The sequence below is a fragment of the Megalobrama amblycephala genome, linkage group LG16, assembly GCF_018812025.1.
Source record: "Megalobrama amblycephala isolate DHTTF-2021 linkage group LG16, ASM1881202v1, whole genome shotgun sequence".
NCBI classification, from domain to species: Eukaryota; Metazoa; Chordata; class Actinopteri; order Cypriniformes; family Xenocyprididae; genus Megalobrama; species Megalobrama amblycephala.
Genome location: NC_063059.1, coordinates 35,514,203 through 35,539,206, shown reverse-complemented (window position 1 = coordinate 35,539,206; position 25,004 = coordinate 35,514,203). Strand labels below are relative to the sequence as shown.

The 25,004-nt window shown below is 42.0% G+C and overlaps 2 protein-coding genes across 2 annotated transcripts; both read right to left on the bottom strand.

Moving 5' to 3' along the window:
- Positions 1-2,240: 2,240 nt before the first annotated feature.
- On the bottom strand, positions 2,241-11,512 carry LOC125248127. Its single transcript, XM_048159756.1, has 3 exons — positions 11,137-11,512; positions 10,944-11,059; positions 2,241-3,454 (listed from the first exon to the last, which is right to left on the bottom strand). Exons 1-3 carry the CDS (start codon positions 11,137-11,139, stop codon positions 2,821-2,823), a joined length of 753 nt encoding a protein of 250 aa, XP_048015713.1. The 5' UTR covers positions 11,140-11,512; the 3' UTR covers positions 2,241-2,820.
- A 1,040-nt stretch (positions 11,513-12,552) lies between these two features.
- Positions 12,553-16,607, bottom strand: LOC125248129. The gene is made up of 2 exons (XM_048159758.1): positions 16,450-16,607; positions 12,553-13,294 (listed from the first exon to the last, which is right to left on the bottom strand). Exons 1-2 carry the CDS (start codon positions 16,508-16,510, stop codon positions 12,705-12,707), a joined length of 651 nt encoding a protein of 216 aa, XP_048015715.1. The 5' UTR covers positions 16,511-16,607; the 3' UTR covers positions 12,553-12,704.
- Positions 16,608-25,004: the final 8,397 nt, after the last annotated feature.

Genomic DNA, 25,004 nt, shown 5'->3' with positions numbered 1-25,004 from the left:
AACAAATACCAAATGTATGAACTTTACAGGTTATTGAATATGTTAAAATGGATAGTGTGTAAAGTGCTTGAAATTACTAATTAAACTATTTTTTCCACAACATTTGTAAATGTAAAAGTGCATTAGGTAATATATGAATCAAATTTTAATGAGATTTGTTAGCATTTTATTTACATTAAATAATTATCTGTTAATCATTATGTAATGTTTAATAAGTGCATTAGTTAACATTAACAAGCACATTATCTCATATTTCTAGCTATGTGAATATAACTAATGATCTGATCTGTTAAGAATTAAAATATTTGTTAATGATTTATAAATGAAAGTGATTATAAAGTGTTACCAAACATAACTGAAATGTAATATCAACATAAAACAGTGTTTCCATCTGATGTACCAAGTTGAAGCAACATTAATATTTCAGCTACACTTCAACAGTACATCAACAAATTCCTGACCATTTCAAAATTTGGGGAAAACCTTTTAAAACATATATAACACCTTTCTAGCAGTTGAGTCAATTTATTTAACAGTTTAACACAATCAATGACAAAAAAGATATATAAGTCTGATGTAATTATAACTGCAAGCAGTCCAACGGTTCAAGTTTTCAAAATCTGTCTTGCATCAGACTAACGCCTCTTTTTCTTTAGGTTCCCTGAAATCTGCAAAAGAAAACATTATTTCAGTCACAACAGTCACATTCAAGAACTATATTTATTATACTGTATACTTATAGTTACTGTATCTAACTATATTTATAATACTGTTAAATTCTGTAATCAAGATCTAACTAGGCATATAGAAACTTCCAGACAGGTGTTTTGGAGCTGTTTAGAGCTAAATTCTGCAGGACAGCGGCCCTCCAGGACCGGGTTTGGACACCCCTGATGTAGAGGAATAAACACCTCAGAGGTATGGTTATTACTATAAACTATATCTCAGTTTATTCTCCATAAAATAGCATTCAAGTGACAAGTTTATCCTGAAGAATAAAGGAGCTCAATGAATATTTCTTTAAAGCCGCAGATGCTTTTGAGGGTGAACTAACCACATTTGCCAGGTTAGCAGAATAAAATCTGCAAACAAAACATTGTTTTGTCACAAGAGTTTTGTTTAAAGCACTTAATTTCAAGTACATTATTTATAAGAATTTATTGTTATGCCTGAAAGACACATTTTATAATAAAAATTATGGCAATTTACATATGATTAAAATAACTTTTATTAGGCACAGAACATGTTCAAGAATGATGCTTCAAAAAAAAGTGTGTTTGGTGTTATTATAGTAAACTAAAACCATAAAAAAACATTGTTGTACTTGAAATAAAATGAACATTAACTGAAATAATGCTGAAATAAAATAAACTATACACCTTATATGTACCTCAGGATAGCAACTGCACAGTTTACTGCCACACAGCATGGTTGTGGGAAACACGCAGATGATGGAGCTCCAATCATACGGTCTTTAATGAACATACACAGGAGATCAACATACATGGCACAACATAGACATGATACATTGATGTGAAACAATGATAACAACCAACAAAGACTGAGGGAGAACACAGGGAATATATATAGGTCAGACAAAAGGGCCAACAAGGCTAATTAACAAGAGGCTGGGACTAATGGAACTCAATCAGGGTAACAAAGGGAACTAACAAGTGGCAGGAAAACTGAACAAAAGAACATGTGACACAGGGAAACAAACACAGAACACTGACAGTTACACTGTAAAAAATATATATATTTTTTTTCTGAGTAGTAATTAAAACAGATTATTAAAGTATGTTTTACAAGAAAATACTATTTAGAATTTTTACTTCAAAATTGCATGTTTAAAGGCCCGTTCACACCAAGAACGATAACCATAGACTAAAGATAAAGATAAAGACATAGTTCTAAAAATCGTTCTAAATATAAAAGAATATCACTGTCAATATCAGTTTGAAAGGCCATCCAAAATATTGTCATGACTCTGAATGCACCTCATCACACAAGGAGAGTTATACGAATAGAAAACTATACAGCTATTCTGATCTGCCAGTGCTAGAAATTTGTCCATTGGAGAATTACCTATAGGACTGAGTGCAGCAATGACATTTTGTGATTGAGAATATTTCTCACATTTTGTGCATCCTCCCTGCCGAACACAATCTGGATCTTGTGTACACTGAGCCTGTGGGACAGTAATCGCTATTGCATACTGAACATCAAGCTTGGTCTTTGGCTGGACACTGAAAGACCTAAGACATTTTTACTCTGTTCCTTGTGTCTTTGTATGAATCAACTCAACACTTTGTACATGCTTTTTAATTGAAAACTATATGTGGATTTTAATTCACTTGATTACTGTATATATAAAGACCCGAATGTAAGTTCATCATTTACAAATTCGATTAGTCAATTGGCATTACAAACATTTGGGTAACTGTTGAGAGATTAAGTGAATGCATTTGTCAGTTCCTTCACTATAGACCTGAATGAAACAAAGATGGTCATTTACCTGTAGCTCTTTATTTACCTCCAGTTTCACTGAAGAGCAACAATACACTGAGTGTTTCACTGAAGCTGTTTTTTAACCTTTGGCTGATATAAACAGCATCAAGATTATTTCACACGATTAGGGCTGTTATTGTGTCGCTTTCAGTGTTTTATGTACAGTGCCATTAACTCTTTGACAAATTGTGACAAATTGTTCATGAACAGTCATGTTACTCATGCCGCCACATGGATAAAACAAGTTTATTTAAGTGCAAGACATACAGTGATTTATTAACATACTGCTGTATTATTGACATAAAATGCTTTTTAGGAAACACAATTTTCATGTAACATCTCACTGCCAGCATCTCCACACTTATAACATTTCATTTGATTATTTTCCTTCACACACCGATAGAGAGGCACTAGATTATTAATCTTTGTAAACTGCTGTTGCTGATCCTCTGGCACACCAGTCGAGTTTCTGCGCCACATCTCTTGGAAAATGAAAGCTTTAATCCCAGTTCTCTGTGTTTTTAGCCAGTTTGAAAGGCCGTACAAAATAGTGTCATCTTTATTATTAATGCACTTTTCTATGCAAGGTGAGTTGTAAGTATACAAAACTACACATTGATCATCATTTGGCATTCTCAAAATTTTGTCCAGGGGAGATGTTTTTGTGGCATCTATAGGATAAACAAGAACATATTCAGAATGCAGTGTTTCTCCAGAAGAACTGGTCATTTGGATCCAACTCGGCTTCGCAGCTCTGAGACTGACTGAGTCTTGGATGACTTCACAAAACCTTCGCTTACTATTAGTCTTGAAATCACTGAAGGCATTTTCCATTTCGTCCATGCTGAAAACCCAATCGAGACTGAAATGTTCTGTACACTGTTGATATGGGACCCTGATGACTACAGAATACTGATTAGGCCTGTCATAGTTGGTTGGCTGTAACCTAGAAGACAAAAATCACAAATATTGGAGTTTTCAAAAACTAACACTGCATCCCAATTTGCACACTATCCGTCCTAAAGTATTCGAAAATAGAATTAGTGTGTCCCAAATCGTGTTAAAGTGAGTATTCCAAAGATACCCGGATGGTTTACTAAATGGTTACAGGTTGCACGTAACTAAGTGTCAGAGTATCCGTTAAAGATGCAATTAAGTGTTGAGTGTATGCTGTAGCTACGGCATAGGCTGTGTGTTGCATGTGTATACTAGCCTGACATGCACCTCTCCAAAAATGTAGCCATGCATCAATTCTAAGCGAACCGCAAGCGCTGTGATTGGTCTGCTAGAACCACGTGTTGCATGTCGACGTGGACAATGACGCAGAAGTATAAATGAAAACTGACGCATAGCCTGTGGCACAGAGGATCCAGCGTAGGTCTGACGCAGAAGTATAAATCAGACTTTATGATGAAGTAGTATATCCTAAAGCTTGCATACTCTTCTACTACACACCCAAAAGTATGTACTTTTTCTTCACAAAAACAGTGCATAGTCTACTTTTAGGGCATAGTAGATAAATTGGGACACAACATAAGACTTCTTTCAGAGACAGAATTACTGGCAAGCAGGGCGGGGCCGAGAGCCATGGGAATGTCTCGGTTACAAAGGTAACCCTCGTTCCCTGAAGGAGGGAACGGAGACGTACGTCGGACAGACCGACGAATAGGAATCTCGCTAGAGAGGCCAATCTACTTCGAGTGTAACTAAAACGAGCCAATGCACATTGGCATGCAATCATATGCATCAGCTGCTCGCCTCGCAGCGCGGGTATATAATGAGCAGCAGGTGCGTTGCATCTTCAGGTTTTCGCTGAGGAGCCGAACCGGATAGGCAGCAGCATCAGCGGGGTACAGCGACTGTGGCGACGGGACGTACGTCTCCAACCCGATGAAGGGTAGGTTCTCCCAGAGGGAAAGACACGGGCTTCGTTTAGGAGCAACCGTGGAACCAACCATATGGGATCCCCGTAGGGTCACACATATGGAACCCAGCCTAAACCCGGTTCTCAAGGATACAACGGAGTATAGGCCTGGCGCCAGACGCTCCGCCACGTCGGCTGCCGAAGGGATATCGGAGGACTCAATAGGGTCTGCCTTGTAGGGACTCTCTGGAGAAAAGAAGCGCATGTAGCGCAGCAAGCCGACACTAAGCCGGGGCCTCTCCGTGCCTCTGACCTGTGGCGAGAACACGGGAGGAGACCGGCTCGACACGAAGGCTATAGTATCTAGCGAACGTGTAGGTGTCGCCCAGCCAGCAGCTCTACAAATGTCTGTCAGCGAGGCGCCACGAGCCAGCGCCCAGGAGGATGCGACACCTCTCGTGGAGTGAGCATGCAACCTGAGCGGGCAGGGCACGCCCTGAGCTTGGTAAGCCAGGGCGATGGCATCCACTATCCAGTGGGCCATCCTCTGCTTGGAGACAGCCTTTCCCTTCTGCTGGCCTCCATAACAGACAAAGAGCTGGTCTGAGGTCCTGAGGCTTTGGGTTCTGTCTATGTACTGTCGCAAAGCGCGAACTGGACAGAGCAAAGCCAGGGCTGGGTCTGCCTCCTCCGAGGGCAGCGCTTGCAGGCTCACCACCTGGTCCCTGAAGGGAGTGGTAGGAACCTTAGGCACATAGCCAGGCCGGGGTCTTAGTACCACGTGGCTATCACCCGGCCCGAACTCCAGGCACGATACGTCGACCGAAAATGACTGCAGGTCCCCTACCCTCTTGATGGAGGTCAATGCAACCAGCAGCAAAGTCTTCATAGACAGAATCTTTAAGTCTGCCGATTGCAAAGGCTCAAAGGGAGCAATCTGAAGTGCTCTTAGCACCAGAGTGAGGTCCCAAGAGGGTATGGAGGGGGGACAAGGAGGATTTAACCGTCTCGCCCCCCTAAGGAACCTGACGACCAGGTCGTGCTGACCAACAGATTTGCCATCTATGTGGTCGTGGTAAGCGGAGATAGCAGCAGTATGGACTTTGAGGGTGGAGGGGGACAGCCTACGCTCCAACCCTTGCTGCAAGAAGGAAAGCACGACTCCGATCGAGCATCCTCGGGGGTCTTCTCGGCGAGAAGAGCACCACTCGACGAACAGGTTCCACTTCGAGGCATAAGCACGTCTCGTAGACAGTGCAAGTGCCGAAGTGATGGTGTTAAGTACCTCAGGGGGTAAGTCACCTAGAACCTCCGCGTCCCGTCCAGGGACCAGACATGGAGTTTCCAGAGGTCTGGATGCGGGTGCCAAAGAGTGCCCCGTCTCTGAGAAGAAGGTCCTTCCTCAGAGGAATGGGCCAGGGAGGGCTGTCGCAAGGAGTGAAAGTTCTGGGAACCAGGTCTGGTCGGGCCAATAGGGCGCAACTAAGAGGACCTGCTCCTCGTCCTCCCTGACTTTGCACAGGGTCTGTGCAAGTAGGCTCACTGGGGGAAACGCATATTTGCGAAGGCCCCGGGGCCAGCTGAGTGCCAGTGCGTCTGTCCCGAATGTTCCCTCGGACGGGGTAAAACAACTGGCAGTGGGAGGTTTCCGGTGAGGCAAACAGGTCTACCTGAGCCTCTCCAAACTCTCTCCAGATCAGCTGGACCACCTGGGGGTGGAGTCGTCACTCTCCTGGCAGCTCAGCTCGTGATAGCTCGTCGGCCACATGGCTGAGCACACCAGGGACAAGAATGGCATGAAGCGACCTCAGACGCTTCTGACTCCAGAGGAGGAGATGGCGGGCGAGTTGCGACATGCGACGGGAGCGTTGACCACCTTGATGGTTGATGTACGCAACGGTCGCAGTGTTGTCCGTACGGACCAGTACATGCTTGCCCCGTAGCGGCCCTTTGAGGCGGCTCAGAGCAAGACGTACTGCTAGCAACTCGAGGCAATTGATGTGCCAATGCAGATGGGGTCCCGTCCAAACCCCTGACACTGCATGCCCGTTGTACGTGGCACCCCAGCCGGTGGCAGGAGCATCTGTGAATACCACAGCATGCCGGGACACTTGTTCTAGGGGCACTCCTGCCCGGAGAAACAAAGGGTCCGACCACGGACTGAAGGCTTGGCGGCACTCCTGAGTGATTAGCACCCGGAACGTGCCGCGTTGCCACGCCCATCTCGGGACTCGGCCGTGAAGCCAGTGTTGAAGCAGTCTCATATGAAGCAGACCAAGCGGGGTTACTGCCGCCGCGGCCGCCATATGCCCCAGGAGCCTCTGAAAGAATTTCAGTGGGACCGCTGTCCTGCCATTGAACGTATTCAGGTAGTTCAACACCGACTGAGCACGTTCCTCTGTGAGGCGTGCTATCTGTTCGACCGAATCCAGCTCCATACCGAGAAAAGAGATCCTCTGCACAGGGGAGAGTTTGCTCTTTTCCCAGTTGACCTGAAGACCCAACTGGCTGAGGTGTCTGAGCACCAAATCCTTGTGTTCGCACAACTAACCCCGGGACTGTGCTAGAATGAGCCAGTCGTCGAGGTAGTTGAGAATGCGAACACCCTGTTCTCTCATGGGAACAAGGGCTCCCCCTACGACTTTCGTAAAGACGCGGGGAGACAGGGCCAGCCCGAAGGGTAGGACTCTGTACTGATATGCTCGACCTTCGAACGCAAAGCGCAGGAATGGCCTGTGTCGCGGAAGAAACGAGACATGGAAGTACGCGTCCTTCAGGTCGATCGCTGCAAACCAATCTCGGGGATGGATGCACTCAAAAATGCGCTTCTGCGTCAGCATTTTGAACGGTAGCTTGTACAGGCTCCGATTCAAAACTCGCAGGTCCAAGATCGGTCGTAACCCACCGCTCTTTTTGGGTACAATGAAGTAGGGACTGTAGAACCCTGACCTCATATCGGCTGGAGGGGCCGGCTCCATCGCGTCCTCCGCCAGTAGGACTGCGATCTCCGCACGCAAGACAGGGGCAACGACATCTTTCACTGTAGTGAAGAGGACGTCCCTGAACTTGGGGGGATGCCGGGCGAACTGAATCGCATAGCCGAGCCTGATGGTCCGAATGAGCCAGCGAGACGGACTGGGGAGCGCTAACCAGGCTCGCAGAGACCGTACAAGCGGGACCAAAGAGACCACTGGCGTACCCGCAGCGGGGCAGCGAGGTGGAACACAGGGACGCGGCTCGGGGGGCTCTCTTTGTGAGGCGGCCCGAAGCGGCGTCACAGTGTGCTAGGCAACACTTATCTGGTTCCACGGATGGACAGAGGGAGCAGTCGAGGCTTCGGCTGCCCGCTGCTCGCTGCTCGCTGCTCGCTGCTGTCCGCTGGCGACAGAAGAGGGGGATGAGAGTGGTGAGGTTTTTCTCCTCCCACTGCTCTCCAAACCCTCTTCAGACCTGGAAATGGAGGAACTGCTCTTTTAATTTTGGGTACCACTGCCTCTTGGGTCAGTGGCGGAACAGAAACAAACCCAATAAAAGGATTTACCACCTGGCCCTCCTCCAGGGGTGGAAGAGCAGCCCCACCCATCTCTGGGTCGCCCGTCTCAGGGGTGATTCTCACCAACCACTTAAACAGCTGCAGAGACGGGAGGCGTCATCTCCCCGCAATGGACACAGCAGAGCCTGCTGGGCCAGAGTTTCTTGCAGGGGACGACACCCTTGGCGACGAGCAGACCGAGGGGCGGCCCAAGAAGAACTCAATGGTTTGTCATGGGAAGCTCCCCGATCCGCTACTAACTGAGGAGAACCGCTGGGCTCAGTCCTCGACAGTGTCACCGAAAAGGCCACCTCGTAAGATGGGAGCATTGAGAAAGCATTTAGCTTGACAACCTCTCGCACCTCACAAGGTAAGCCAGGGGGCACTTCTGGACCACTGAGGTGGACATCGTCTGGCTGAGGGCCTGCGCCGTGACTTTGATCACGGTTAGTCAACAAGCACAGCTCAACCCCAGCACAGAACTACCCTCATGCAAAAAGAGTGCCTTGGCCTCACATGCAGGGTGGGTGTGGTCTGTGTACAGCCACCCCAACCAAGAGGGTAGTGAGAGGAAAAACTTATGCAGATTTTGGCACTTTTGGCATTCCATATTTATGGCACCAACATACCCCCATACTGCCAAGTTTTCCATGCACATCTGGAAGACCCAGGAAAGCATGGCTGTAAACTCTGAATCTGAGTCAGCATAAGCACACACCATTACAGTGGGCAGCGTCACCCTCATTTCCAGAGCATAACAGCACTCTCTCCGATGCTGCAATCGACGTCTGTCCCTCAGCTGGAGCTCTGAATGAAATGCTAGGTTCCCCTATGAGAAGGACCAGCAATCCACTCCAGAAACTGCACAGCTTGCAATGCACTAGAGAGGGAGGGGCCCTAGGGGGTTGGTTCCCCGAAGGAACCCCTCAACCTCATGTCACCCAAGCCATATCAGCAAAGTAGACCTCTTCTGGTGCACCGTGACAACCCGCGCTGCAGCCCGGCAGCTCGACGGCACACGACACGCAGAGGAGCGAGAGGTTTGCTCTCGCTGATCTCCACGGTCTTCCCAGAGTGTCGGGCAGACCCGCGGCTGTGCTTTTACACACAAGCGGCAGCTGGCCAACAACAGAGGGGACTCAAGCTTCCCGGAGAAAGAAGAGTCACGACCGGCGTGTCGACGTGATCATGTTCTCATATGAAAACATGAAACACCCACGAACATCATTTCAACACGCGCCCAGACATGTGAAACAGTGATCGTGGCCGTCAGTGAGGACAGGAACGACCGCATCCAGAAACACAAGTAGGATGTCATCTTTAAAAAGACGCGAATCTACTTGTGTAAGCTCTTTCAGGGACTTTACTCTTTTAAAAGTGCTGAAGCACGCAGGGGAACGGCCGCCGCAACACAGACAGGGATTGTGTGCAGCCTGTCGTGTGCTCTCTCTCTCTCTTTGAAGGCGCTCACTCTTACCAGCCGTAAAAACGGCTTTTCAGCGCTCAAAAGCGCACCGTACCGGCCGTGAGAACAGCCTTCCGACGCTGTCAAAACAGCTATTTGCTCAAAAACGGAAAACGAAACAAAAACAGAAAAAGAGAGGACTTCAACCCCGCTGCTGTGCTGTTCGCCTGCACTCGGAAAAAAAAGAGAAGTTCAACCAAAAAGCTTGACTCGTCTTCTAGCAGACACTCACTTGCAGAGAACAGGAACAAACACTGTTCGGCTCCGAAGCGAAAAGCTGAAGATGCAACGCACCTGCTGCTCATTATATACCCGCGCTGCGAGGCGAGCAGCTGATGCATATGATTGCATGCCAATGTGCATTGGCTCGTTTTAGTTACACTCGAAGTAGATTGGCCTCTCTAGCGAGATTCCTATTCGTCGGTCTGTACGACGTACGTCGAACGTGACCGACTGAATGGGAACGGGTGGTGCGAGTGCTAACGAGCCACACCGGTCTGGGGTCTCTCACGCAGGAGCTCCGGAAGGATAAAAGGAGGAGTGACGACAGTGAAGGAAGAGAGAGGACCAGGTCTGGACTTTACGTTGTGTTTTGTTTATGTTTGTTATGTTATGTTAATGCCGCTTTTTTTATTTTGTGTTTGTTTATTTTGTAAAGCGGCATAAGTTTTGCCTCTTTGTCGCCATCTCGTGAAACCGCAGCACTTATTTGCGGAATTATCATCTTTACGTGGGTTGTGCATCAGCGTGGCTCCTCAGCGCGGATGAATCTAATGTTTTGAGGAGTATGTGTGTGCTGTGAGTCACCGTACCAGTGTGGAAATTCACTGTACTTTGATACTGTACAACATATACTACGACTTGCAAGTTTGTCCAAAATAATACGTTTCACCAAAAAATGTCATCTGAACAAGTAACATGCCTGCCACTTTTGTTCTGACCAAAACGTTTTCAAAAAAAGATTTAGTGTTACATTAGCATATATTAGTATTATATTAGCATTATCTACCCAATGAACTATTGAAATGTCTTTCCTGTCCAGCAGAAAAAAAGCAATCCCTGCATCCATTTTAAACCCTTTCAGAGTTCATGCCACCTTCAAAAGCCCAGATGATATTTATTCTTGTTTTCACAAAGGGCCTGGTCGCATTCCCTTTTTTGCTGTAGTCCGAAGTCTTTTGCTTTTTACTACTGGTGATTTACCAGTTGTCTATTATGATGGTCGTTTTTACCTTTCTTGATTACAGTCGGCCAGATGTGATGTAATGATGCAAATTCGTATTTCCCACGGAAACCTACCAGTACCACTCAAATTAAAAAAACATAATTACAAGCTTACAGTTGGGAATGTAAGGAGATAGTTTTGAACACTGGCTGGTTATGTACTTGCTCAATAATTGATTCTGGATCATTTTTAACCAAAAAAAGTTACAGACTGCAGCTTTAAAGTTTTATGTTAAACAATCACCAGTTCCCGCCTCCTCCTTCCCCTGAGCCTTTAACTTTGCTACATGCACATTCACCATTAAAACATGTCACTTATTTTTACTGTTGATGTGCAAATATTGACTTACTTGTCATCAAAATACTGGATAATTTTAGCAAGAACATTGGTGTTCACTGGTATCTGATCACATTGAATACACAGATGAAGCAGGCAGAAGATGAACACCCTCAGATCCACAGATGCCTAAAGTTAAAATGACAAACCTGAGAAATAAAAGAACAAAAGTAACAAAACAAAAAAGCCATGATGAAAATGCTTACCATGATGAATTATAGAGAAGAAGGGAGACGCTTCTGAGCTCTTCAGAGAAGATGTGTTGGGTCCCGTCCGACTGAGAGAATATTTATTCAGGGATCAAATATATGCAAATAAACTAGGTGTAATCTTTAACACAGAAGGCTGTGTGAATGTTCAACACACTGTTTGACATTTGCATATAATTCAGTCCATATCAGTTATAATGAATGTCGTCTCTACTGCAGTCCTGCAGTGGTCCGTCAAAAAGTCCAACACTATTGGACTAGTAAATATACAAGGAATACTTCTGGATTGTTTCAAGACTTCATACAGAAAGATACAGAAAATGTTAATTGTAGCTAATTTGAAGGTACATTATGTAAATTTTTGCCGCTAGAGGTCGCTGCGAGGTGTTGTCTTCACATCTAGAGCCGGTGGAAAAGAATCAGGACGAGACTCGGGCAGAAATCATGTTCATGCATGAGATTATTAACATTACTGTAATATGAAGCATTGATATAAGGCATGGTAAAACATGGTATTCGCGGTAAATCAAGAAAACAAGATTTAAACAATAAGACTTACAGTGTTGAGCTACATAACATGATTAGTTTTCTGTCGATGAATGTATCCAAACAGTTGCTCACCTGTCTAAAAAAACACATATTGATAGACGACGCACGGACATGGTCCATGTCCTGGTTAAAATTGCTTATTTCTCTGGATTTAAACATTCTTGGAAACATCTGGGATAATGTAAGTACAGAAGTCAACAAAATATATAATATTGGTCAATATAATAATATTTAACAATATAATATGTAACATAATATGTCAATATAATATGTAACAGTGAAGCAACAGAATTGGCCTTGATGTCTGTGCAACAGAATTTATTTTGTAACCTAAAAGAATATGCATTAGTTCAGAAGTGTGTAAAGGTGATTTTGAAGTGAACAGTCTGATACGAATGTGTCCTGTCTATCTGACCGGCTCTGTCATCTCTTCTGAAACAGAGCTTTTGGAAACAAGTGTTTGGGAAACACTACAAATAACCCTTCCTTAACACATACTTGTGCATCAAGCAACAAAACCGCATGCAACAGGATTTCACTTAAAGTGGATTATGACAGTAATTTCTCTGTGTGATTTACTTATGACCAAACTACCTTTTTAAGATTTTATTATAGAAAGGAATCAGCTACAGAAAATGACATAATGATAGATGATGGCTGCAATTGCCCATCATGAGACTAAAATGTACAATATTAGTCAACTGTAACCTCTCATATGCTGGAGCTCTGAAGGAAAAGCATGCAGAAATTATGTTTTAGAACAATTATGACAAAAAAGTTAATCCTTGATCTATTGGCACAGTCTCTTCATCAAATACATTTTTATATGACATTAACTTTATAATTGGGTCAGGAGGTACATTAATTTCTAATGCAATAGAGGATACTATAATTTTTGCAAAAATGCTTGCCACAGCAAGATTATTTTTAAATGGATTTCACTAGTTAATCTATGCATACTGAATTTTAAAACAAAAGAGAATAGATCTTAATACAGAATCACAAGACCTGTAATGTTACAGTTCACTACTGATCTCTTTTGGAGGCAGACAGTGTGCGTCTATGGGAGTGTTTCCTTCCCCTTTACAAGCATAACACTGATTCTCACTCACACAGCGGAAGAGAGGAACATGAGCCACAATCTGCTTAAACTCAGCCTGAAGATCTTTTTCTGTGTTTGTTTCATCATACTTCCAGAATTGCTTGAAGACAAAAGCTTTAATTCCACCATGTCTTTTCCAGTTCTTCAGAGCCTGTATAATGCTGTGTCTGCCTGTCGCATCCAAATTAAATGTGTAGAAAACAGAACAGCCGTGATTTCTTCTGTTCAAAAGTCTGGTCATGGGTGAGTTGTTAGCAGGATTCAGCAGGAGATACTCTGAATGCCTGTTGTATTGCTTCTGTTTATATACAACCTTCCTAGTTCCTGCAGCGATGAGCTCTGAACCTTGGTAAAGTGCGTTTGAGTCATCATTAATTGCATTTCTCACAGTCACCGCATTCTCCTGAGTCATTTTTCTGATTGAAGTTCTGTTGACACTGATCCTTTGGCACATTGATGGCTGCAGCGTACTGACGTTCATATACCCCGTTGACTCTCTTGTAGCTGTTAATAATTGTTTAAGGTGGTTAATGATTATTTATCAATAAGTAGTTAACCAATCACTTCTCATTTCTCTACTACCTCATTAATAGGGCTTTTCACACATGAAATAGTTAACCCTGGCCTGGGTCATTCTAAAGACCCAGGTTTAAGCACTTCATTTTCCGTGTTCCGCTCCATCTTATACTCACGTCAGTCGTGTCCCGTGTTTCACATTGTTTCCAGATATATCATTTATACATTGCCGACTGAAGTAAAAATTCTGTATTTATATAAAACATCATGCCTTACGTTGTATACAAACAATGTTCATATTGAATGCTATGAAAACAAATATAGTGAAAATATCTATGTAGTCTATGCTATATTATGTGCAAAAAACTAAAATTGAACTAAAAGTGCTCGACGCTTGACAGCCGATGGCCAAGTAGCACGTCCGTTCTGCACCTGCGTAAGATGAAATGCCTTCCTGTACCAGCAGGTGGCAGTTGCTGAACAGCCAATCAGAATGATCAGATGGCCTGACGGGCCGACGAGCTCCGATGCCAATTCAACATGTCGAACTTCAGCAAACGGTGCAGAACACACTGAGAAGACAGCGTCGACGCCATGTGACTGTGACGAATGGCTTCAAAGTACCGCAAGAGCGATTCGAGAGCAGCCGGCTGAGTCAGCCAGCGCAGTTTCTCAAGAGGAGCTGCATGAACTCTGATGACGACACAGCTGTTCCACAATTGGCCGGATTCGTCGCATGACAACGATCAAAGCTCTTTTCATGTAGTCATGATGTTGTATTGTGTCATGTTTATCAAAATAAAACTGATAAAAAACGTAGACCCCACTACTTTATTCTTGTAAAAACAGACGCTGTAAGCAGTACATGAAGTATTGAATGAAAATGTCTCTGAAACATCAGTGTATTAGTCAAATATTGCATTTATTTCACTTCAGCTGTGAAGTGAAATAAAGTATGCATAAAGTATGCAAACGCAGCGTGAGCGTCACTACGAGAAGCAGAAAGTGTCCGACTTCACGTCTCTGTTTTCAGCTCCTCCCTGACTGCACGCGGATACTCTCGCCGATCGGTTACATCCAGCCGCAGCTGATGTCGAACACACCTATGTTCTCACTGGTTGACTTAGTCATGTGGTTTCTCAGTTCTGTTCTGTCATTGGTTCTTTGTCTCATTGTTCTCAGGTGTGTCTTGTTAGCTCACTAGTCTCATGTTTCATTGTTATCTTGTCTAGCTTTGTTAGTGTAACCTGCTGTTGGTGAGTGTCTGTCTTTAGTCAAGCCACATCTTTGTTTTTTGTTCATGTTTTGGATACTATTAAAACTGCACTTGGGTTCTCACAAGGCTCGCCTTCAGTGAACTTTTGTTACACAGACGTTAAATTAAAGCTGCAGTCCGCAACTTTTTTTGGTTAAAAATTATCCAAAATCAATTTTTGAGCAAGTACATAACCAGCCAGTGTTCAAAACTATCTAATTTTCTTGTCTCGATTCAAAACGGTAAGCTTGTAATAATGTTTTATAATAAGAGCGACATGGAGGATTTCCGCGGGAAATTCAAGCATGCAGCAGTTCGTCTGTGTGTCATTACGCCACGTCCGTAAACAGAAAGGAAGGAGTCCCGTCTAGAGGCTAGTCAGTTATATCATGTGAGGATGCTGCTGGTAGCGGCACATATATGAAATAATTATACTTATCATTTGATGGCGGATTGTAATCCAGAAAGATCCAAATGACAATCATCAGTGACAACTGGAGATTCACCCGTAGTCAAAAAGCAAAAGACTTTGGACTGTGGAGTGACTACAGAAATTGAAATCTACAGGTAACGCTAATACACACTAAATACACAGTCACGCAATGCTGATGTTGTTACCATTAACAATTTGAGAACAATATAACAGTAATAATAATTTGCACGGTTTGGCATGATCAGAGCTAAGCGATCGTTAGATTTAATCATCATTGGCTGCGTGATTTATTGTAGGCCTGATGCTTTTCCGCTCAGTTGGTCAGAACAAAAGTAACAGACATGTTACTTACTTGTTCAGTGAAAATTCTTATATTGGTCATACTTTCAAGACGTAGAATCTGTGATTCTGAAGTTCAGTATCCACACCGGTGCGGTGACTGACAGCAAGCATTAGATTCATCCGCGCTGACAAGCTGTGCCGAGGCACAACGCACGTACAAATAACTGTTCCGCATATGACTGCAATCGCATGTTTCAAACAGAGATGGCGACAAAGAGGAAAAATCGTGGACTGCAGCTTTAACTAAACATTTTGTTCCAATTTAATATCTTTGAGTGGGAATTAATTTTTGTTATAGGTTTATTCCTTTATGTATCTTTTTATTTTTATTTTTTTGTAAGTTCTTTTTTGTTCAGTTCGTGACTTTTTTTTGTGTCACCTTTGCTATAACACATACAGCTCGAGCGCTGTGTCTGAAATCACATACTGAGTAGGTACAACATTTGAATTTGAATTTACACGACCATTAAAATGGTTTTAAATAGTACTGATGTGGCTAGTATCAAATTTGGTTGTACTACATTCGCCATGTTGTTACTGTCAAGTGACCTACCAGCATCAGTTGTGTCGCTTCAACTCCATGGCCTCATGGGATAGTAAAGTGTCCATCAAATGCACATTTTAGAATCTCAGCAGAAATAATGGGTCGTCTGGGGACTTTTCCTATACTGTTTTTTGATTACTATATTCGGACATAAACTTTTGGCATACTGTTTCTTGCATATTATATGTATATGTATACAGATTTTAAAATAGTCGTATCTCTGCCAAATATTGTCCTATCCTAACAACCGTACATCAATGGAAAGATTATTTATTTAGATTTCAGATTATGTATAAATCTCAATTTCAAAAAACTGAATGACTTGTTTTGTGATCCAGGGTAACATAAAGTAAGGAAGTATTCGATTTCGGACACTGCTAACGCCGCAACATTTCACACTGTACAAGTTTAACATCACAATGGTCATAACCCTGAATAAAAAGCAGTGCTAAACTGCTTCTAAAAAGCACCGTTTAGAATGACAGCTTGAAAAGCCCTCTTCCTCATTGCTAACTTTCAATGCAATCTTTGAGCTTTTACTTTTTCATAGACACTGGAGACAGACTTACTTCTGCTCGAAGAAGTTAATAATACGGGTGAGAGTACTGATGTCCACAGTGTCATCTTCATCACCTTCTGTCCAGTCGAAAAGCAGAAAGAGCAGCAGGAGTCCACTCAGAAACACAGTGAACTTCTGAAATCACAAAACAGCGCACGTGCACACACGCACACACACACACACACACACACACACACACACACACACACTCTTGTTTTCCTCACATAAGGGGGCCCACCGTTTTTTGGCGAGTTGTGGGGTCCACCCTTTCCAGTGTATCTATGCACATATAAAAAATCATGCAAGATAATAAACAGTTCCTAATAACAAATATAACTTCAATGTGACAATTCAGACAAAATTTTCTCCCATGTGTGTTTTTTGGTCACTTGTGGGGTTCTGGTTTCAACATTTAGAACTTATGGGGTCCACTTTCACAGACACAAACATTTCCAGTTTTTATATCCTAGCAAGGACCAAAGGTTACTATCTGGAAACAACCATTTCCATTAGTTTGGCCTTGATTATCATAGAAAATTGTATAGATTATAGTTTATATCCTTTAAATTAATCAGCTCATAAACCCATTAGCTTAGTCACTCCTATGATTGGTTGGATCTGAGCAAAATATAATGAGGCAGAAAACATAGCAGTAAAATGACATTTAGAAAAATGACCTCCGGCTCAACATATCTCAAATCCTAGTCTCCTATAAAACCAATGAGTCCTCAAATTTTGGTCTGAATTACTTCAGCCTACAAGACACCAACTGAACTTTGTCTGCATTGTATTGATCATGAAATGGACTTCTCTAATGAAGTGTTGGTGGAAAGATCTGGTTTCTCCCTGGTTATTTTTTATCCATTTCTAATGCAGTTTTGTGTTCCTAACCAGTAACCTTTGTCTTATTTAATGGGGCCTTCAACATTAGCTCCTTCAAAATGAAGACTCAACATTTCTTATGGGTTTAGAATAACAGTTTATTTAAAAAATAAACTTTTTTTGGGGGGTGAACGAATGCTTTAAGAGAATAATAAAATAAAAACAATGGAAAAAAAGACTTCACTCTAAAAAATGCTGGGTTAAAAACAACCCAAGTTGGGTTGAAAATGGACAAACCCAGTGGTTGGGTTAAATGTTTGCCCAACGTGCTGGGTAGTTTTATTTAAACCAAATATTGTTTAAAAGTTACTGTACGGCTGGCTTAAAATGAACCCAAATTAAATTAAAAATCAGACACATAATTACTAGAGGCAACAATAATAAAAGAGGAGCATTTATTAATAAGCAATTTAATAAATGTTTATTGTTTAAGTATTATTCAAATGTTTGTTTATTAAACTTGAATAAATATTAATTTCCAACATATTATGGGTTCATTTTAAGCAAGAAATATAGTAATTTTTAAACAATTTTTGGTTTAAATAAAACTACCCAGTTTGTCCATTTTCAACCCAACTTGGGTTGTTTTTAACCCAGCATTTTTTAGAGTGTGACCTTTACCTGAAAACACTTTGAACTCATGTCCCAAGCTGAACACTAGTGGACACTATTTTACTCTACTTTTCTTCGTAAAGCAGTAATGCGGTTTTTTATGAAATACTTGACTGCCTTCCAGTCTCGGGTTCCTAAAACTTCTGGTTCTGCCTCAATGCAATGCTCACAGTCCATTTTTCCAGGGACTTGGTTCCTCGTAATGAACTTCTTGAGGTGCTTTTCCACTGCAGCACATTCATCGGCGGACCAGCATCTTCTGGCTGCAGTTTGTTTGCCTAAGTATACATTAAAAAAAAAAAAAAAAAAAGTTATGTTTATGAACTTAATTTGAAAAAAAAAAAAAAAAAAAAACCCATCTGAAACACTACTGGTTTTGATTAAAATTATATATTATACACATATATACAAAAAACAAACACACACACAAACACTTAAAATTGGTTTCGTGCACACAGGGGTAAAAAAATAGCCCATGTGTACAATGAAATATACTACTGGATCTTTAATGTTGTGGGCTTATTTTTCTGCTGGAGGTCCGGAACATCTTGTTCAGATACATGGCATCATGGATTCTATCAAATAACAACAGATGAAAATCAAAACCTGACTCATCAGGACAATGATCCAAATCAAACATCAAAACCAACACAAAAATGTGTCACTGAGCACAAAATGAAGCTTCTGCCAAGGTCGTCCCAGTCCCCTGACCTGAACCCTAAAGAAAATGAGTGGAGTGAAGGGAAGAGAAGAAGCACCAACATGGAGCTGGAATCTGAAGGATCTGGAGAGATTCTGCATGGAGGAATGATCTCTGATCTCTGGTCAGGTGTTCTCCAAACTCATCAGGCATTATAGAAGATGACTCCGAGCTGTTATCTTGGGAAAAAGGAAGTTGCAAAAAGTATTGAATAAAAGGGTATGATTAATTGTGAGCAATGTGTATTAGAGAAAAACATTTCTCTCATAATGAGATTTCCCCCCCATTTAAAATTATTATTCTCCAATGAAAGTTGGGATTTTTGTAGATTTTTTAAATAAAAGATCAAAAGTATTAACGATGCAGATTTATTTTCACAGCCTTCTTTGGTCATATTCACTAAGGGTATGAATAACCATCAAAATAAAGTGAATAGTCGATCTCATAACTCTGAGTGTTAGTAGACTGGTAGGGTTAGGTTTAGTTGAGTTACTTATGTAGTTACTTATAGTCAGTAGAATTCTAATATGTCAACTTTTCCAGGGCCCAAAAACACCCTCAGACCCCAAAGGATTAAAGATCAGCTGAACCATCAATCTGCTTTACTTTAAGCTCACCTCTCTTTTTGGCCGTCTTTGCTTTTGGTTGCAAATATACTGTTGAAGTTGGTTCCTCAATGGACTTCACGCTGTCTACAGCTTCCGGAATAAATTCATCTGAGTGCAAGAAAAAAAAAAAAAAAGTATTTAAAAAGAAAAATCAATCTATTTAAAAAGACAAATCAAAATCTAAATTAACTGCAAGCAACACTGACAAGATTATGACCTATCATACAGAAACTTTAAAAGTCAATGCTCAAATGTTCGAGTTTTTTTTTTTTTTTTTAAGTTTATTTAGCCATATGATGTTATAAAAATGGGGTGAAGCATCATGACTGAACTTTCTATTTGGTCTGTAGTAGTTTGGACAGGACTTTGATAGCACAGATAAGGCTCACACCGTGTCTACACCAGACGTGATTTATCGCGTTGCGCCGCAACAGCTAAAAGCTGTCTACACTGAACGTGACACGATGACCATTGGACTACGTCACAAATAGAATGGGGAATCGCTCCGTGCCGCATCCAGTGTAGACAATATCACGGATTATAATGGGATCTATTGTCTTTTGACATGTTGCGTCGCTCGCATCCGGTGTCACTCCAATGCTCACTACTGTACAGACTCAGGCTCCAAATCACTACTGTGCAGACAAAGGCAAATGACGTAACCGGTCAAGATGACAGCAGCCAATACTGGGTGTTGTCATCAACAATGTTTTAGTTTTACCTTTTCTATAGTGGAATGAAGTGGAGATGTGTCATCTGTTTTTTTTGTTCGTTTTGTTTTGGGTTTTTTGTGTGTGTGGGGGGGGGGGGGTCTATGATTCACAGTCTATGTTTAAAGTAAAGGCTTATATTAAAAGGAACATATGGAAAACACATGAAAAAAAAGTTCTTTATTTTTGTTATTTAATTAAAACAAGCAAACTTTCTTATATTTTAGATTCATTGCACAGTAACTGAAATATTTCAAGAGTTTTTTTGTTTTAATTCTGATGGTTACAGCTTACTAGAGCTGCAACTAACGATTATTTTTTCTGTTGACTAATCTAACGATTATTTTTATTAAATATTTTTTATTAATTTAGTGTTCTTTTTTTTGATTAGTCAAGTCAAGTCAAGTCAAATTTATTTATATAGCGCTTTTACAATTGGTAATTGTTTCAAAGCAGCTTTACATATTAGAAGCACAGAAAAAAGGGAAGTGGTTAAAAATAAGCTGTACAAACAAGCGTGGTAATATGTAACATATACAAGATGGTGCTACATTAAGCCAATGTCGGCTGACTCCCAGGGGTGGAAAAAAACCCCTAGGAGAAAAACCCAGCGTGCTAACACTGGGAAAAAAGTCCTAGGAGGGAAAAAACCCCTTGGAAGATATATATAATATATATATCAATATATATATATCAAAATCTAAATTATACATTTTATTATAGAGATTAAAAATAGATTATATATAAATATATGTAAGCGGATACGGGGATTAGCTACTGAATCCTTTGGATAACTTTACAAAAAATTATAAGTACAACTTCTAATATAATATTTCAACTTTTATTAATTTTTTTTTTTCAACTGACTGACTTCTCATGTGATTTATGAGCTTCTACAACTTTTGACCTCCTAATTGAACTCCTTTCCACAAACTGATCGTAGAAATAAAAAACAGAATAAAAATGGTAACACTTTACAATAAGGTCTCATTTATTAACATTAATGTATTAACCAACATCAACTAACAATGAGCAATATATTTGCTACAGTATTTATTAATCTTTGTTTATGCTAGTTAATAAAAATAGTCATTGTTAGTTAATGATAGTTCACAGTGCATTAACTAATGCTAACAAATGAAACCTTACTGTTTGTGCTTAATAAGATTAAGAGAAATCTGTTATTCATTTTTATGGTAACACTTTACAATAAGTGCAACCATAATCACACTCTCTCAATATTCAAAGTGCAATTAAGACCAATTTTTTTCTTTGATACAGAGCTAAGAGATTGTTACAACTACACTGCCCATCCTAAAATAGCTTTCATATTGAGAGATATATTCATCAGAAATCTCGTTTGAATGCGCCCACGCGTCTACTTTCACATTCACGATGGCATGTAACTCTGTAAATATGGAGCGGCGGCGACCGTTATCCAGCTGAATTAAATGTTTTTTTATTTAAATACAAAGCAAAACGACAGTGGAGGCATAATGTAAACGTTGCGGTGGCATATTCTTTCCTAATCATCCTAACACTCTGTCATGACAATATCACAAGACTACTTTTCACCTCGACAAGAAATCTCGTCACATTTTAATCTAGTCACATTTTAATCTCATGTCACACCCCTAGTGCTCGTGCATCGCAGTTGTGCTGCCGCGGTACGCCATCTCGTTTTTGCAAAGGGAACAAAGGACCATTTTATTTGGCCTCTGTTTAAAGTATTCCCATACTTTTGATAATCGTGGTCTAGGTTTTTGTGATAGAATAGAACTTTCTCCATTCCCAGGAGCAGAAGCCGCCATTACGCAAGATGAATGTAAACAATGTGACGCGTTGACGCATTTCACGCACGTCGATGTATTTTCGTAGTCGACGTAATTGATTACGTCGACACGTTGTTGCAGCACTACAACTTACAGCTTGGGAAAATGAAAAAAAAAAAAACCAAAAAAAAAAAAAAAAAAAGAGCATCTCAAAAAATGAAAATATTCCACTGAGCTTGATTAGTTTTGAGTATAAATATTGGGTACCTCCTAAACTAGTTTAGAACATGCAACCTCAATTATGGGGAAGACTACTGATATGACAGTCGTCCAGAAGATGAACATCAACAACCTACACAAGGAGGGTAAACCACAGAAGGTCATCGCTGAAAGAGCTAGCTGTTCACAGAGAGCTGTATCGAAATATACACATAGGAAGTTGACTGGAAGGAAAAAGCATGGTAGGAAAAGGTGCATAAGCAACAGGGATGACTGCAGCCTTGGGAAGATTATCAGGAAAAGCAGATTCAAGAACTTGGGAGAGCTTCACAAGGAGTGGACCGAAGCCGGAATCGGTGCATCAAGAGCCACAGCACACAGACATCTTCAACTGTCACATTACAACTGTCACATTCCTAGAACCAAGTCACTTCTGAATCAGAAACAAAGCAAGAAGCATCTCACCTGGGCTAAGGAGAAAAAGAACTGGATTGTTGCTCATTGGTCCAAAGTCCTCTTTTCAGATGAAAGCAAGTTTTGAATTTTATTTGGAAATTATGGTCCCAGAGTCTGGAGGAAGAGTGGAGAGGCACAGAATCAAAGTTGCTTGAAGTCCAGTGTGAAGTTTCCACAGTCAGTAATGATTTGGGGTGCAATGTCATCTGTGTTGGTCCACTGTGTTTTATCAAGTACAAAATCAATGCAGCCATCTACCAGGAGATTTTAGAGTACTTTATGCTTCCTTCTGCTGACAAGCTTTTGGAGATGCGGATTTCATTTTGCAGCAGGTCTTAGCACCTACCCACAGTGCCAGAACTACTTTTAAGTGGTTTGCTGACCATAATATTACTGTGCTTGACTGGTCAGCCAATTCGCTGGACCTGAACCCCATAGAGAATCTATGGGATATTGTCAAGAGGAAGATAAGTAGCATCCGACCCAACAATACAGACAAGCTAAAGGTCGCTATCAAAGCAACCTGGGCTTTAATAATACCTCAGCAGTGCCACAGACTAATCGCCTCCATGCCACGCTGCATTGCAGGATTTTTTTTCCAAAAGGAGCCCCTACCAAGTATTGAGTACATAATTAAACCTTTGGATATTGTTTTTTTAATTGATCTTTGAGAAAATATTCTATTTTTTAAGATACTGATTTAATTTTCCTAAGCTACAAGTTGTAACCATCGGAATTACAACAAAAACTCTTGAAATATTTCAGTTTGTCTGCAATGAATCTAGAATATAAGAATGTTTGCTTTTCTAATTTTTTGAGATGCACCTATGGGGTGTTATACAGATCAGCAATTTTTTGGTACGAGTCTTTCCGTTACAACACAGAAGGGGACAGCGACACAGGAATGCAGGTAATGATGTTTACTGAACAACCAGTTGACAGAGTGCAGGTAAGTGATAGCAGGTAAATACGATGGCAGATATGGATGTAGAACTGATACTTGTCTTTGTGTTGCAGTAATGGCAGACGGATGACAGACTTTGAGCTGGAGCAGACTCAGATGAACTCACGAAGGAAGAGGAGACAATGAGGAAACGAGGGAACACACAGGTAAGTATCTTCAGTGGAGTCCTTAAGGTAAGCAAGCAGGTAAGACCATGTGCAAACGAGACTGGACAGTGACTGAGTGAGTGCGTGAGTCTTTTGTGCTGCTGCTGATGAGGGTGGTGATGGGCTGCAGGTGTGCGTGATTAAAACGGCGGTGATGACGTGAGCTGTGTCTGTGTGAAGGTAGAGCCTGGCTAGTCTGTGACATTACTAGGGGAATAGGGAATAGATCTTCCCTTGGAGCACTGGCTCACCCAGAAGCAGATCAATAGCGCAGTCCCATGGCCGGTGTGGAGGCTTTCTTGGGCAGAAGACATCACTGAAGTGGGAGTAACACTGGGGAATGTCCACTGAACGGTTGTCTAGGGGGCTTTCTTAAAGACGTAGCACAGACTGGTAATTCTTCAAAACAAGGAGAGCTTGGAACAGGAAACTCAGGAAAGCAGTCCAGGAAGCAGTTGTCACCCCACTTCAGGATTTCCCCAGTATTCCATGAAATGACTGGGTTATGCTGCTCCAACCACGGGCGCCCTGAAGATCGGTGGATTCCTCCAGAACCAGCAGATGGGGTTGCTCAACGTGGAGGATGCCGACTTGAAGTTGGATCGGGCCTGCGCTGAAGCGCACTTGACTTCGGCTGACGAGCCTTCCAGTTACCAAGTGGATCTGGTAAGTCGACGGCGTGGCTGTTGTCTTGAGATCGAGCTGTCGGCAGAGGGCGCCGGATAAGAAATTACCAGCTGACCCAGAATCGAGGAGGGCACTGACTGGAAGAGACAAACCGGCAGCAGTAAGGTTTTACAATAGTGGTGAGTGGTTTCATCTTATTAATAGAGGGAATAATCACACTCACCATGGGATGAACTGGGCGAGTGGGGCATTCAGAGATGTAATGCCCAGATAATCCACAATATAAACATAAGTTCTGGGTCAACCGTCTCTGCCGCAGACAGACGAGTGTTTTCAATTTGTATGGGTTCATTGGCTGGTTCTGGGGAGCTGACGGATTCTGGTCGGCGGAGTGAAGATGGAAAAGCGGCTGGCCCTGGTGCTCTGAGACAAGACTGCATTCGAGTGGCAAATCTGATGGATAGTTGAATGAAGTGTTCAAGCCCGATGGAATCCTCGTATGCAGCCCTTGACAATATGTGGTGATAAGGGCCTGCTCGTTCCATCTGCTAGCTGCAGCAAGGGTTCTGAATTGGAGAGCATAGTCGTTAACAGTCATTGAACCTCGTTTCAATTGGTATAACTGCTCACCGATGGATGAATCCCACGCGGGTCTTCCAAAGACGACTTTGAAGTGAGCAATGAGACTGGGTAATGGAATTTTTCTGGGACCAGAGCGGTTCAGCCCAGCGAAGCGCCTTGCTAGTTGAGAGATTATAAAAGCTACCTTAGCATTGTCGTTGGAATACAGGTGCAGTTGCATCTCCAGGACCAGCGAACATTGCAGGAGGAATCCATTGCAATCCTCCTCCGAACCAGAGAAGGGTGCC

Excerpts from the sequence above, each read along its gene's own strand:
- LOC125248127 (XM_048159756.1), bottom strand. Across the intron at positions 3,455-10,943 it reads ATCCAGTATTTTGATGACAA|GTTACAGCCAACCAACTATG; the intron begins GTAAGTCAATAT and ends TTTGTCTTCTAG.
- LOC125248129 (XM_048159758.1), bottom strand. The coding sequence starts at position 16,510 with ATGAAGATGACACTGTGGACATCAGTACTCTCACCCGTATTATTAACT. Across the intron at positions 13,295-16,449 it reads ATTAACTTCTTCGAGCAGAA|CTACAAGAGAGTCAACGGGG; the intron begins GTAAGTCTGTCT and ends AATTATTAACAG.